Source organism: Aotus nancymaae, unplaced genomic scaffold (assembly GCF_030222135.1).
Source record: "Aotus nancymaae isolate 86718 unplaced genomic scaffold, 86718_ANA_hifiasm-v0.15.2.pri h1tg000007l, whole genome shotgun sequence".
NCBI lineage: Eukaryota > Metazoa > Chordata > Mammalia > Primates > Aotidae > Aotus > Aotus nancymaae.
Window position 1 is genome coordinate 14,719,455 of NW_026988418.1, and position 15,697 is coordinate 14,735,151.

Sequence of the window (15,697 nt, forward strand, 5' to 3'; positions counted from 1 at the left end):
AAAAAAATGCTCAACATACTACTCATTAGGGAAATACAAATCAAAGCAATAAGATACCACTTCACACCCATGAGGATCCCTATGAAATACAACAGAAAGTAGTAAGGATTGGCAAAGATGTAGAGACATTGGAACCACTGTGAACTGTTGGCTGGAATATAAAATGGCATGGCTGCTGTGGAGAATAGTAAGCCCATTTCTCAAAAAACTAAAAACAGCATTGCCATATGATCCAGCAATTCTACTTTTAGCATTATATCCAAAAGAACTGAAAGCAGGGACTCAAACAGATATCTGTACTCTCACATTCATAGCAGCATTATTCACATAGACAAAATGTGAAGGCAACTAATTGTCCATTAATGAATGAACAAATAAACAAAATGTAGTATATACATACAACAGAATATTATTAGGCCTGAAAAAGGTAAAAAATTCAGATACATTCTACAATGTAGAATGTGAAAGAACTTTGAGGACATATGGTAAATAAAAAAGTCAGTCACCAAAAGACAGATTCTTTATAATTCCACTTATATGAAGTACACAGAGTAATGATGGTTGTTAGGGTTTGGTGAGAGGGAGGATAGGGAGTTATTATTTAATGGATACAGAATTTCAGTTTTGGAATATGAAAAAGTTCTTGAGATGGATGGTGGTAATGATTGCACAACAATGTCAATGTACTTATTGCTCTTGAACTGTATATTTAAAAAGGGTTAAAATGCCAAACTTTATGTTATATATATTTTACCACAATTTTTAAAAACTACTTATCATAACAATAAATAATATCTACCCACTGGACTCCCATTATATGTTCTCTGAGAAGAGCCGCTGGCTCATTTGTTCATTCAATAATATATGCCCAGGCTTATTTTCAGGTTCTTGGGTTATATCAGTGAAAACAAAGTTTCCAATTCCTTCTGGAGCTTAATTTCTAATAGGATGAAAAGGAAACAGATCAGAGAAGAATAAAGTAATTTATATAATAAGATGGAAAGTAATAAGTTATAATGAAAGAAGAAAAGTAAAGAATAGTAATGTGGGAGCGCTGAGCTGGGTAGTGGTACTTTTAAATGTTAGCTAGAGTGGCCAGAATAAGCTCCACTGAGAAGGTGACATCTGAATTAAGATTTGTCAGAAGTATCAGAGATTATCATGTGAACATATGGAGAAGGATCATCCCAGGAAGAAGGATCAGCTAGTGAAAAAGGCCAAAGAACATGGTACTATCGTTTGAGCAGCAGCAAGACCAGTGTGGCTGGAGCAGAGTGAGTAATGGGAATAATGATGAGTTATCATTAGAAAAGCACAGGCCACCATAAGGCTTTTACTGGATATAATTTGAAGGAAGAGTTAATAAGATATTTTGACAGATTAGAGATAGAGGAAGAGCAAAAGAAGAACCAAAGATGATTCCAAGATTTTAGATCTGGACAACATTAAAGATGAACCATGAACTAAGATATGGGAGGTGCCAAGAAAAGTAGGTTTAGGAAGGAAAAATAGCTGCTTTGTGTTAGATTTATGTGTTAGATATATCTATCAGATATTCAAGTGGAGATGTCAAATAAATAATTGGAAAAATGAGCCTGGAGTTCAGGAAAGAGATGTGACCAGACATAAAGATCAGCTTATCGATAGCATTTGAAGCCACAAAACCAGATGAGTTCCCCCAAGGGAGTACAGATAAAGAAGAAAAGAGGTCCAAGGACTAAGACTTGGGACAACACAATATTAAGAGGTTGAGAAAAAGAGGAAATATCAGCAAAGGAGATTGAGAAAGAATGACCAGAGAGGCAGGTAGAAAACCAGAGACCTCATTTGAATTGGGTACATCTAATACTACTACTTTAACCTTCTGAAAACGGTTTCATCTCTCCATGACTGAATTTTTCTTGTCTGTACAGTAAACATAACACAAATTATCTGATGTAGTTGTTGTGAGAATTAAATAGGACCAAATAGAGAAAAAGGATTAGCATGCTGACTGCTGGAACTCTGCAAGTGTTCAATAAATGGTAGCCATTATTATTATAACTAATGATAAATCTTAGCCCCCTCCTAAGCTACTATAGTCATTTATTCTACCTCTGTAGAGGAAATGAATTAGGAACTAGAATTTAAGCAGAAGATCAACAGAGGTATTAGAAACCTTTAACGTAACACCATGTAACTTGGCTATTCCTCTATCTTGCAGAAATAGAGAAATAGCTCTTGCAAAAATGTGTTAGTTTTTCCTTGAATATGCCTTATATGTTCTGCCTCCATTCCTTGTTCACATTGTTCTTTTTGCTTCATATACTCTCTTTCCATATATACCTGCTAAAATACTAACCCATGCTTTCAAGGAATACCACAAAAGCCACATTCCACTTTGGTATCATTAATGATTTATCCTTAATGTGATCTCCCCTTCCTTTAAATCTTTGCTGGTTTAATTAACTCTTATGGCACTTACCATTTCCTTGGTGTGGGCAATTATAAATGTATTAACCTTTCATTTTATTCTCTTAGGTTATCCTTTCTAATTCTATAATACCCCTAGCAATATAATCAGTTTAATAATGAGAGTATAAAAAGAGCACATGTACTTTAAAAATATGTAATTTAACCACTGTTAATACAACAAGCCTTTTAGAAGTCTCATTTGCTCTCATTCTAAGTTTTTGTTTAAATCAATATCCAGTCTACATTAAATCTTACTTTCTATGTATCTCCTTTTTATATTCCTCATTCTTGCTACTATGTTGGGAGTTAATTTCCAACCTGAAAACAATGCACTCTGCTAAATCTCATCTTGTTACAATTTGTTCATTGTAAGAAACTAAATCTGTAGAAGCTTTTTTTTCTTTTCTTTTTGAGACAGAGTCTCACTCTGTTGCCCAGGCTAGAGTGCAATGGCACGATCTCGGCTCACTGCTACCTCCACCTCCTGGGTTCAAGCAATTCTCCTGCCTCAGCCTCCCAAGTAGCTAGGATTGTAGGCATCCACTACCATGCACGGCTAATTTTTGTATTTTTAGTAGAAATGGGGTCTCGCTATGTTGATCAGGCTGGTCTTGAACTCCTGACCAAGTGATCCACCTGCTTTGGCCTCTCAAAATGTTGGGATTACAGGAGTAAGCCACCATGCCAGCCTCCTGTAAAGGCATTTCTACTATTCTTTTTCTATGTTCATAATCCCTAATTAGTCACAATTAATACATGTGTATACTGAACAACTCAACCTGGAAAGATAAAGTGATATATTTTCAGCATAATATTATTTACACATTTGAGTTTATTTTCCTCTAATTTTCTGCTCTCCCAGACAACAGCTAGTCTGTTTATCTGTTTTATTTTCAAATGAACAGTGGAAAAGCAGAGTTACTTTGTTGAAGAAGCTTTTTGATTTTGTCAGACCTAATATTGAATCTTGGCTTTACCTGGTTCAAATCTTTTAAACTGTATGATCTTGATGAACACTGCATAATGTTTTGGTCCTCAGTTTTTTAATGTTTAAAATGAGATTACTATTTTAAAAGGTTATTAAAATAATAAATAAAAAATCAGATAGCCTAAATGAAGTATGAAGACTGGATGCTAAAATAACATTTAGCTTTTCTCTGTATTATTAACAGAACCCACTTGTATTTGTAAAGCAATTTTTATTTTCTATAGGAAGCCACTAATCTTTTAATTTAGATCAAGATGCGTAATAGCCAATGCTGACTTTGAAGCTGCCAAGCAACACAGCATTTTATAAAGCAAAACATGTTTATTGGTTTTACTGATACTGGGTAGAGTACATATTCTAGTATAATATTCAACATGAACAATAAATAAAATAATGAAAGATAAAAGTAGAAAGTGATACACAAATGCTTTTTATTATTGGTAAATTACAATTGGATATAATTATGCAATAATTTTAAAGCCATAAATAACAGGACAAATAAATTTAGAGACAAAGAAAAAAGAACCTTAAAGAAAAGAATAATGTTTTACGTTCAACGAAGTTGATAAATTATTTACTTACCTGAATCGCTTGCTGCAACAACTGTTCCACCAGGAGCAAAAGGATCATTGTGCTTCAATGTTTCTACCTAAACAAAGTATACAAAGCCATGAATGAGAGAGGCAGCACTTCATAGCTGAAACCTCATCACTACTCCAAAGAATGTATTCTTTACAATTCTAAATTAATTAAGGAATACAGAAATTAGGAACAAAGGTTTCCCCATAGTGATCTGCAATCTTACTAAATGGAAATAATACATATTATTTCCTAATCTTTAACTGTGAAATATAACCTCCATTCAGAAAAGTACATGAAACAGATCTATGGTTTAACAAGTATCAAGTGAACACTTGCACAGTCATCTTCCAGGAAACTGCCAATACCTCAGAAGTTTACATGTGCCCCTCTATACTCACAATCCTGACTTTGGTGATATTCATTTATTTTTTTCTTCATAATCTTGCTAGTTGTACAGATGTACACTGTTTTAGCTTTTTACTTACTTTATTTTTTCAGAGACAGGGTCTTGCTCTGTCACCCCAGCTGGAATGCAGTGGTATGATCACAGCTCACTGTAACCTCAAACTCCTGGGCTGAAGTGATCCTCCTGCCTCTCTCTTGCCTTAGCCTCCCGAATAGCTGGGACTACAGGTGTATGCCACCACACCTGGGTAATTTTTGTTACTATTTGTAGAGAGAGGGTCTTGCTATTTTTCCCTCAAACTCCTGATCTCAAGAAATCCTCCCACGTTGGCCTCCCAATGCACTGTGATTTTAGGTGAGAACCACCACTAACCTTTTATCTCAGAATAATTTAGATTTACGTAAGAGTTGTAGATTGGGCAGGATGGATCCCAGCACTTTGGGAGGCCAAGGTGGGTGGATCATGAGGTCAGAACAAGACCATCCTGGCTAACATGGTGAAACTCTGTCTCTATTAAAAATACAAAAAATTAGCCAGGCGTGGTAGCATGTGCCTGTAGTCCCAGCTACTTGGGAGGCTGAGACAGGAGAATCGCTTGAACCTGGGAGGTGGAGGTTGCAGTGAGCTGAGATCGTGCCACTGCACTCCAGCCTGGGTGACAGAGAGAGACTCTGTCTTAAAAAAAAAAGAAAAAAAAAAAGAGAGAGAGAGAGAGAAGAAAGAAGGAGGAGGAGAAGGGGGGAGGAGGAGGGGGGAAGAGGAGGGAGGGGAGAGGAGGGGGAGGACGGGGAGGGAGAAGGGGAGAAAAAGAGTTATAAAGATAGTACAGAGTTCCCATACACCCATACGCTCTTCACCCAATTTCCCCTAATGGGAATATCTCACATAATCATGGTACACCTATTAACACTAAGAACACTGGTACAAAAATATAAACCATAGATTTTATTAGATTTCACCAGTTTTTCCATTAATGTCCTTTTTTGATGCCAGAATATCATTTTATGTTTAGAATCACACACTATTTTAATTCTCAAATATCCTAGTACTTAATATTATAAAATGTTACATTTCTATTTTCTAATTTTTATCTAAAAATAATTCTGCATTCTGCCCCCAGAGAGAAAACAAATATACACACACACACACACACACACACACGTGCACACATACACAAAGATAGCTTTCTGCTAAAAAGTCCCCGCTGCTTTCAATAATAAGCTATGTAAAAGTCTGGGATCAAGAACAATTGGTAAAAGTGAGGATGTTACCAGATGCAAGAGATTACGGCTTTTAACTGTCTTCCTACTTTATTCGTTAGTTTTTAGTTATAATCAAACAAATTGTATATTTAGGAAGATAATTGAATTTCCTCTTTTTGGCAGGAGGCTCTTTTTAAGAGGCTAGCTGAAAGACTTGGCAAACAGGTGAACAGAATGTGAAAAGAGTTCCTGAACATTTACATCCAACTCTCACTCATGTTTATCAATGTCATTGTATTACAGACTCTACTTCCAATTATCAAAAAGTTGGATATTACAAATAAATGTCAAATAATACTGCCAGAGCTTAATGTATAAATTTCCAAATTAAAAAAATGTAATTGTAGAAAGGTAATGTTAACTGGGACTTACCTTCTCTCTTTAAAAAGAGGATCCATTAAAACTACTCGCAGAAAGAGTACTAATGAAATTTTTAGAAATGAAAACTATGAATGATAAAATGTAGTGATAGTATTAACTGATGCCAATTATACTATTATAAAACTAGCACACTAGCTTAGATATCTGCAGAATAAACAGCAATTAAAAAATTAAACTGATCTACATAGTGAAATAACTTTCCATGTTTCCTAATATGATAGTCATAATACCAGTGTGAGAGAAGGTCACTGACATAACAAGTCACCAAGTAGAAGTTGAGCATCCCTTATCTGAAATGCTTGTGATCAAAAGTATTTTGGATGTTGGCTTTTTTTTCGGATTTTGTAATATTTGCATTATACTTACCAAGTGAACATCCATAATCTGAAAATGTGAAATGCTCCAAAGTCTGAAACCTTTTGAGGGCTGACATGATACTCAAAGGAAATGCTCACTGGAGCATTTTGGATCTGGGGTGCTCAACCTGTATTATTACTTCTTCTTGTTGAGAGAAGGAAAAACTAACAGGCTGTGTTTTTAACAACAGCTTGCAGATTTGATTTGCCATCACAAGGAGAAAGAGAAAAAGAATGCCTACATGTATGTCAGGTTTGGTTTCTAGTCCTTCCTCATACGCTGTGCAACCACCCTAAAAGGCCATCAGGATAGCAAGGGGAACAGAATAGACTGTACAGCCCATGAAGGAATAAGTGGCCACAAAACTGTCTTTATGCTATATTCAGTTTGATAATTGGGGAGTTTAGCAGGGCCAATTTTAAAAAAGTATCTAGACTATATTGGTGAAAAATCTTAGATTCTGGTTACACAGACCAGAGTTTGAGTCTAGTTCTACCACTTATTAATTACTACCAAATTAATCTATTTTTTTTTTTTAATTGAGACAAGATCTCTCACTGTCACATAAGCTGGAGTGCAGTGGTGCAATTATGGCTCACGGCTTCCTTGACTTCCTGAGCTCACGCAATCTTCCCACCTCAGTCTCTCAAGTAGCTAGGACTATAGGTTCATGCTATCATACCTGACTAATATTTTAATTTTTTTGTAGAGACAGTGTTTTGTTGCCCAGGCTGGTCTTGAACTACCTGCCTCAAGTGATCCTCTGCCTCGGCCCCCTAAAGTGCTGGAATTAGAGGTTGGAGCCACCACACCTGGCCTCAACTTAACCTGTCTAAACCTCATAGGATTACTGTGAAAATTAAATGAGACACCGCATATAAAGGAGGTTGGCACTATCCCTGGCACACAGAGGAAATTAGATAAACTGCAGTTATTATTATATTGCCAATTTGGTTTTTTTGTTTTGTTTTGAATGGTTAAATTACAAGCTGCAAGCAAGGACAATATTCCTTTAGAAAACTCTAAAGAAAAAGTCAGGGCCGGGCACGGTGGCTCACGCCTGTAATCCCAGCACTTTGGGAGGCCAAGGTGAGAGGATCACAAGGTCAGGAGTTCGAGACCAGCCTGGCCAACATAGTGAAACCTGTTTCTACTAAAAATACAAAAATTAGCCAGGCGTGGTGGCACACGCCCATAGTACCAGCTACTCGGGAGGCTGAGGCAGGCGAATCGCTTGAATCTGAAAGTCAGAGGGTTGCAGTAAGCTGAGACCACACCATTACACTCTAGCCTCAGTGACAGAGTGAGACTCCACCTCAAAAAAAAAAAAAAAAAAAAAGACAAGAAAAGACAAGAAAAGAAAAAGTCAGTAAAACAAATGGTAGAAAAATCTCATAGGGGAGAGGACAAGAGGAATGTATTCATTTTTAAATTCCTGATTTAGCTTTCTTGCTCTTTAAATGATGGAGAATGAGAGGCTAGAATAAGAAGGTGAGAGGAGAATAATTCCAGTGGCAGCAGTTTTAGAAGAATTTGGCAAATGGGTCCACAATGTAAACTACGTGCTATAGGAAAACAGAGTATCCAGTAGCCCATGGAAACCATAAATATTCAGTTAGGAAGGTATCTGTCCAGTTTTCATTCAATGGAAAACACCAGTTCTTAGCCAAGCAGCTCTTTACTGAATACAAAAAAGAAGCAACATTCAATAATATAAACCTATTATCTTTAAAACAATCAATTACTTTTAAAAGGAAATATTCTTAATTTGAGAGTACTAGAAGACAAATTTTGTTGCTTCAAACACCTCTCAATTAACTGGTCCTTTACAGGTTCAGTTTACCTACAGACACGAAACTGCCGTCTCAAAACAAAGTCTAAAAATACAAATTAACAAGCAAAGCTAAAAACCTGTAAAACCATTCCCAATTATTGAAATTGGGTAATGAATACATGGAAGCTTGTTAAAAATATTTCATTATTCTCTTTTGAGCATCTGTAAATATCCACAACATGAAGATTTTTTTAAAGCCCCCAGATAAAAAAGCACTTAGCTATAGGACCTTAAACATGTTAAATTTTCTAAATCCCTATTTTATTTTTAAAATAGGGATATCAAAACCTACTTTGCAAGGGTGATATGAAGATTAGAAACAATGAATGTAAAGTATACAGAATTACCTGGATCAGGTACGTGATTATTAAACAGTCATTGTTGTAGGTATGTACATTCTCAAGAGACCTTAACATTTAGTGGGAATTTGTACTTTATAGAATTAACATTCCAGATGTGTCTATGAAATAACATAAATGATTTTATTTTTCTAAAGTTCCTTTTAAAGTAATTTTCATTATTGCAATAATACACCAAACATTTCAAAAAAACTTTATGTAAGATTGGCTTATAAATTCCCATCATATTTAGTATCCTCAATAGGATAAGATTTAGTCTCCTGAAAGATGAACATCAGTTTACCTGTTCAGTTAATTCCAGTGGGTGATCAAACTATGAAATACCAGTATGAACCAAAAACTAAATGAATTGGGATGAAACTAAAGTTCTTTTTTTTTTTTTTTAAGACTAGCCAAGTGCAGTAGTGAGAAGGAGGGAAAGAGTAGAACAAGGAGTTCAATCTGTAACTGACTGTGAACAATTGAGATAACACTACGTTCGGACCGGCCGAGACTAAAATTCTTACATGGCCCATAAGAAGTAATCTAAATGAGGATTTTTTCATCACTATGTATTTCAAGAAACTTGCTTAGGACACTTATTATCCATTTAACTTAGTAGTTTTTAATTCTCCCACTTACCGATGTAATACTGCTATTGTTGGTTACACTGAAAGGATCAGTGCTTGACGTGGCAAAAGGATCAGTAGATTGCCTGAAGAAACAGTCTGATGCAAATGGATCTGAACCTTTGAAAGGATCACCCCCAAATGGATCTGAAAAAATAAAGCATGAATAGAAAAGACAAAAAAAATTACTGCACTAAATTTCTCATCACCTGAGGGTATGATCATTGCCTTAATTAAAAGACAGTTTGGGGCCAGGTGCAGTGGCTCACGCCTGAAATCCCAGCACTTTGGGAGGCTGAGGTGGGCGGATCACTTGAGGTCAGGAGTTCAAGACCAGCCTGGCCAACATGGCAAAACCTCCTCTCTACTAAAAAATACAAAAATTAGCCAGGTGTGGTGGTGTGCATCTATAGTTCCAGCTACTCAGGAGGCTGAGGTGGGAGAATTACTTGAACCTGGTAGGCAGAGGCTGCAGTGAGCCAAGATCATAACACTGCACTTCAGCCTGGGTGACAGTAAGACCCTGTCTCAAAAACAAACAAAAAGTTTGGGCAAGGCATGATGGCTTGCACCTGTAATCCCACCATTTTGGGAGGCTGAGGTGGACCAATCACTTGAGCTCAGGAGTTTAAGACCAGTCTGGCTAACGTGGTGAAACCCTGTCTGAACTAAAACTATAAAAATTAGCCAGGTATGGTGGCATGCGCCTGTAATCCTGGCTACTCAGGAGGCAGAGGCATGAGAATAATCACTTGAGCATGGGAGGCGGAGGTTGCAGTGAGTTGAGATCGTACTACTTGTACTCTAGCCTGGGCAATGGAGCAAGACTGTCTCAAAAAAAACCACAAAGAGATGGCTGGACCCGGTGGCTCATACCTGTAATCCCAGCACTTTGGGAGGCCAAGGCAGGCAGATCACCTGAGGTCGGGAGTTCGAGACCAGCCTGACCAACATGGAGAAACTCTGTCTCTACCAAAAATACAAAATTAGCAGGGCATGGTGGCACATGCCTGTAATGCCAGGTGCTTGGGAGGCTGAGGAAGGAGAATCACTTAAACCTGGGAGGCAGAGGTTGTGGTGAGCCGAGACTGCACCACTGCACTCCAGCCTGGGCAACAAGAGCGAAACTCCATCTCAAAAAACAAACAAACAACAACAACAACAAAATAAGCAAAGAGACACTTTGAAATCCTGTACAATTGGCTGGGCGTGGTGGCTCATGCCTGTAATCACAGCACTTTGGGAGGCTGAGGCAGGCAGATCACCTGAGGTTGGGAGTTCAAGACCAGCCTGACCAAGATGAAGAAACCTCGTCTCTACTAAAAATACAAAAAAAACTATCCAGGTGTAATGGCTCATGCCGGTAATCCCAGCTACTCAGGAGGCTGAGGCAGAAGAATTGCTCAAACCTGGGAGTCAGAGGCTGCAGTGAGCCAAGACTGCGCCACTGCACTCCAGCCTGGGCAACAAGAGCAAAACTCCATCTCAAAAAAGAAAGAAAAAAAAAGAAATCCTGTAGAATCTAAGCTGGGTACTTTTTATTTCAAAGATTCCTTTGCAATTCTGATAAAAGATATAGAAACTGTCACCTAATAAACTTATTTTTGAAATTAATATAAAATTTCAAGGGATCCAATCTTAAGTCCCCTTATTCTGTGCTATCATAACTAAAGAAAACAAAACAAAAACCTCTAAATGTATTTCTCGCTTTGAGCCAATACTTTAGAACAGGTTTGGAACAAAACTAAATGGTAAACAAGATTTGCATTATTCTAATGAAAATTCCCAGAAAAAGAGTATCTTAAAAAGCCCGATGTTTTAGTAATTCTTCAAGATCCTCTTCCTCCAATCACATGTGTGGGCTATAATCTTATGAAAATAAAATTACGTTCTAAATCCTGAAGTAGTACAGATCATTATGCTCACCTAACCTTCAGTTAATAAGGAGAAATCAGAATAAATATTAAAAGCACCAAAGTCTAAACACTAATGTCATTTTCAAAAAAGTAAAGCTACTGGGCACAGTGGCTCATGCTTGTAATCCCAGCACTTTGGGAGGCTGAGGCAGGAGGACTGCTTGAGCCCAGGAGATCAAGGCTGCAGGGAGCTATGATCACGTACCACTGCACTCTAGCCTCGGTGACAGAATGAGGCCCTGTCTCAAAAACAACAAAAAAACAGGAAAAATAAAAGTAAAGCAACAATTTATTAAGCAAAATCACAAGAATTACTACTCTCTTTCTGAAAATGCCAGGCACATAGAGTATCTTACTGGGGCTTCAGTTTCAAACCTAAATAACATAAGCTTATTATGAAGCAGAAATGAATTAAAGCTAAGATGGAACTCAATAAGATACTGACCGATTTTTCCAAAAGGATCATCCTTGAAAGGATCACCTGTGATGAAATAAACACACAGAAATCAAAATAACAATATTTACTGTGGTGGCACCATTACTTAAAGGGCAACTTTAAAACAAAAGCAAAGCAAAGTTTATTTCAATAACTTCACTTCAAAGTAGATAAAATAATGAATGTCATTGACCTTAAGAAATATACAGCCAACTATACTTACCTTGATCACAAGTTGAGGTTACAGATGGAGGGGAAGACAGGCATTACAGCAAAAATGTTACTAACAATCTCCACTTTTCACAAGAGTACTGGGAGGGCATTATCATCACCAGTTTAGAAATAAAGATACTAAGCTTTACTGAAACAACAACAACAACAAAAAATTCTTACAGGATTGAAGAGTCCAGAAATAAATCCTTACATTTTTGACCATTTGATTTTTGACAACACAAAATGTAGAAAGGACAGCCTTTTCAACAAATGGTGTTAGGACAACTGCATATCCACAGGCAAAAGAATAAAGCTCGACCCCTATCTCACATCTTATACAAAAATAAAATGGATCAAAGATCTAACTGTAACAGCAAAACTATAAAACTCTTAGACAAAGAGATCATTAAATCTTAGCGACTTATAATAGTTTCTTAGATTATACCAAAAGCACAAGTGACAGAAGAAAAAAATAGACAGAAGAAAAATAGATTATCTGTTTTTCAACTTCACCAAAATTGAATAAACACTTTTCCAAAGAAGATATACAAATGGCCCATAAGCATCTAGAAAGATGTTCAACATTAGTCAGTAGCAAAATAAAAATCAGGCTGGGCGCAGTGGTTAATGCCTGTAATCCCAGCACTTTGGAAGGCCAAGATGGGCAGATCACGAGGTCAGGAGATCAAGACCATCCTGGTTAACATGGTGAAACCCCGTCTCTATAAAAAATACAAAAATTAGCCAGGAGTGGTGGCATACATCTGTAATCTCAGCTACTTGGGAGGCTGACTCAGGAGAATCGCTTGAACCCTAGAGGCTGAGGTTACAGTGAGCCGAGACTGCACCACCGCACTTCAGCCTGGGGAATAGAGCAAGACTCCATCTTAAAAACAAAAACAAATCAAAATCACAATTAAGATACCACTTCATACCTACTAAGATGGCTATAATCAAAAGGATAATAACAAGTGTTAATGAAGCTATGGAGAAATTGCAACTCACATATGACACTGTTGAGAATGTAAACAATGCAGTCTCTTTGAAAAACAATCTGACTGTTCCTTAACCAGTTAAAAACATAGAGGTACCAACTAAACTTCCAGTTACCATATGACTTGATATATACTGAGAAGAAATAAAAACATATATTCACACAAAAGCTTGTACACAAATGTTCATAGCAACATTTTTCATGAGTCAAAACCTGAATGTCCATCAACCAATAAATAAGTGTGACATATATTCATCCAATGAAATATTTATCAGTAAAAAGGAATGAAGTACTGAAACATACTACAACATGAGTGAACTTTGAAGATATTATGTTAAGTAAAAGATTAAAAGAGGGCAGACATAAAAGAATATATATGTAATTTGAACACATTACATATAAGAACATGTTACACATACGTTCTTGTATGAACATATTATATAATTCCACAAATAACCAAATCTACAGAGATAGAAAGTCGATCAGTGATTGCTTAGGGATAGAGACTAAGGGGATGGGAAGTGACTGCTTTTGGGTGTTTCTTTATGGGGTGATGAAAAAGCTCTAGAATTAGATTGTGGTGATGACTACAAAACTCAGTGAATATACTAAAATCATTACATTGTAAACTTTAAATATATAATTTATATATCTTTCAACACTTTATCCAATAAAACTGTTTTTTAAAAAAAGAATTATAATATCTGAGCTCATTTCTGTCACAACCCTAAGTAAATTATTTTGCTGGTGTGCCTTAGTTTCTCATCTTTATAACTGATATAAATTGATCTATTGGTTTCAGAGGTTAATTTTGAAAATAAAATAAAATGCAAAAGAGTTTTGATACAAGTGGTATTTAACATAGTTTACACTGATATTAGACATTTTAATTTATCAAACTTATGTTTCTTCAATAAGACTGTATGGATCTTAAGGGGAGGGATCTGACTTCAACTCTGCTACAGCTTCTACTGTTTTAAAAGCACTGTGTTGGCATTTTTAGTAAACAATTGCTGGCTGACTTAAGAAGCCGAGCCTTGCGGATCACCTGAGGTCGGGATTTCAAGACCAGCCTGATCAACATGGTGAGACCCCGTCTTTAAAAAAAAAAAAAAAGCGGCCCAGTCTTCTCTATTGGTCTATAACAGTTACTTTTTTTGGTTTTGTTTTGGGGTCCTTATTCTAAAGAAGAAACACATTCTTAATGAGGGGATCCTAAGGCACAATCAAAGGCTTGGTCCCAGGATTTAGTTGCCTGTGGAGTATAAATACTAGCAAGTCTAGGCATATAAACCCTCATTCTCACCGCTCTCTTTTATCATAAAAAGTAGGCTATCAGGCATAGTGGCTCATGCCTGTAATCCCAGCACTCTGGGAGGCCAAGGCAGGTGGGTAACTTGAGGTTAGGATTCAAGACCAACATGGCCAACATGGTGAAACCCTATCTCTACTAAAAATACAAAAATTAGTTGAGCGCAGTGGTGCACACCAGCACTCTGGGAGGCCAAGGCAGGTGGGTAACTTGAGGTTAGGATTCAAGACCAACGTGGCCAACATGGTGAAACCCTATCTCTACTAAAAATACAAAAATTAGTTGAGCGCAGTGGTGCACACCTATAGCCCCAGCTATTCAGGAGGCTGAGACAGAAGAATTGCTTGAACCCAAGAGGTGGAGGTTGTAGTGAGCCAAGATCACGCCACTGCACTCCAGCCTGGGCAACAGAATGAGACAGTAGGCTATTGAAACAGAAGCCTTAATTCTTAGTTTATATATTAAAAACCCTTTTTTTGGGTAAATCTAGAATATAAAAAAAGAGTACTTACTGCCAATGAAAGGATCAGACTGGAAAAAATCCAAGTTTGTATCTGCAACTGAATCTGTCAGTGAACTTGAGTCTACATTAAATGGATCTTCCTAAAAATAATTTTAAATTAAAAAAACATATATTTAGAAACCAAAGTTTTAAAAGGTAACATTTTAAAATAAAATAACACACATTGAGGTCATACATATGCTTTGAAAAAAACAACTGATGGTAATATAACAAAAATTTATCTAGTCATAAAGCACGTTTAACACATTTTTCTCTTTCCTTCACCTAAAATAGTGTATAACATCTAAGGAAAACAGTGATAAGGACATTTTTAAAAAATATCATTTAATTTTTAGAGATAAGGTCTATATTGCCTAGTTCCTCCAACTCAGGCTCAAACAATCCACCTACCTCAGCCTCCTGAGTAGTTGGGACTACAGGCATTTGCCGCCACATTAGAACATTTAGTTATTTATTTAATATGTATAAATTCAAGGGGTAAAGTGCAATTTTTTTACATGGCTACATTGTCTAGTGATAAAGTTGGGGCTTTTGATGTATCTGTCATCTGAATAATGTATATTGTACCCATTAAGTAATGTCTGATCATTCACTTTCTCCTATCCTTCCACCCTTATGACTCTCAATGTAAATATAAAATTATTTTTACCTCTTTTGAATGTTTGTTATTGTCGAATTCAGGACAAACCTTTTCATTAACAGCTGCAGTCACCTCATTTTCATCAGTCACACCAGAAGGCAGTAGTTCAGGACTACTTCTTGCCTAATAAAATATTAATGCAAACAGATTAACAATATACTTTTTGACTTGGCAGAGGAAACTAATAAAAAATTACTTAAAAATAAAAAAAGACAAGTAGAATGTATTCATCAAGTAATTTCTCCTTCTATAATTTTTTTTTTAAAAGAAAAAAGTGTTTATTATAGACAACAACACAAATGGGAACTGGTATTTGTCTACACCAGGGGAGTGCAATTTTTCAACTTCCAATGGCAGCCTCAACCTTGAGGCAAATCCACTGGCCAAAGATGCCTGTCTAGGAGGCAGAGCTCCCTGGATGGGCTAAGATAC

At 36.6% G+C, this 15,697-nt stretch overlaps 1 protein-coding gene across 4 annotated transcripts in view; it reads right to left on the bottom strand.

Moving 5' to 3' along the window:
• EPS15 (epidermal growth factor receptor pathway substrate 15) overlaps positions 1-15,697 on the bottom strand; it is a 170,839-nt gene that overhangs the window by 36,454 nt on the left and 118,688 nt on the right. For all 4 annotated transcript variants that reach the window (XM_064372338.1, XM_064372337.1, XM_064372340.1 and 1 more), the window contains exons 17-21: positions 15,275-15,388; positions 14,615-14,705; positions 11,593-11,628; positions 9,245-9,378; positions 4,025-4,091 (exon numbers count right to left, since the gene is read on the bottom strand). In XM_064372338.1, the coding sequence (XP_064228408.1) occupies positions 4,025-4,091; positions 9,245-9,378; positions 11,593-11,628; positions 14,615-14,705; positions 15,275-15,388 (442 nt within the window). The remainder of the gene's footprint in view (positions 1-4,024; positions 4,092-9,244; positions 9,379-11,592; positions 11,629-14,614; positions 14,706-15,274; positions 15,389-15,697) is intronic.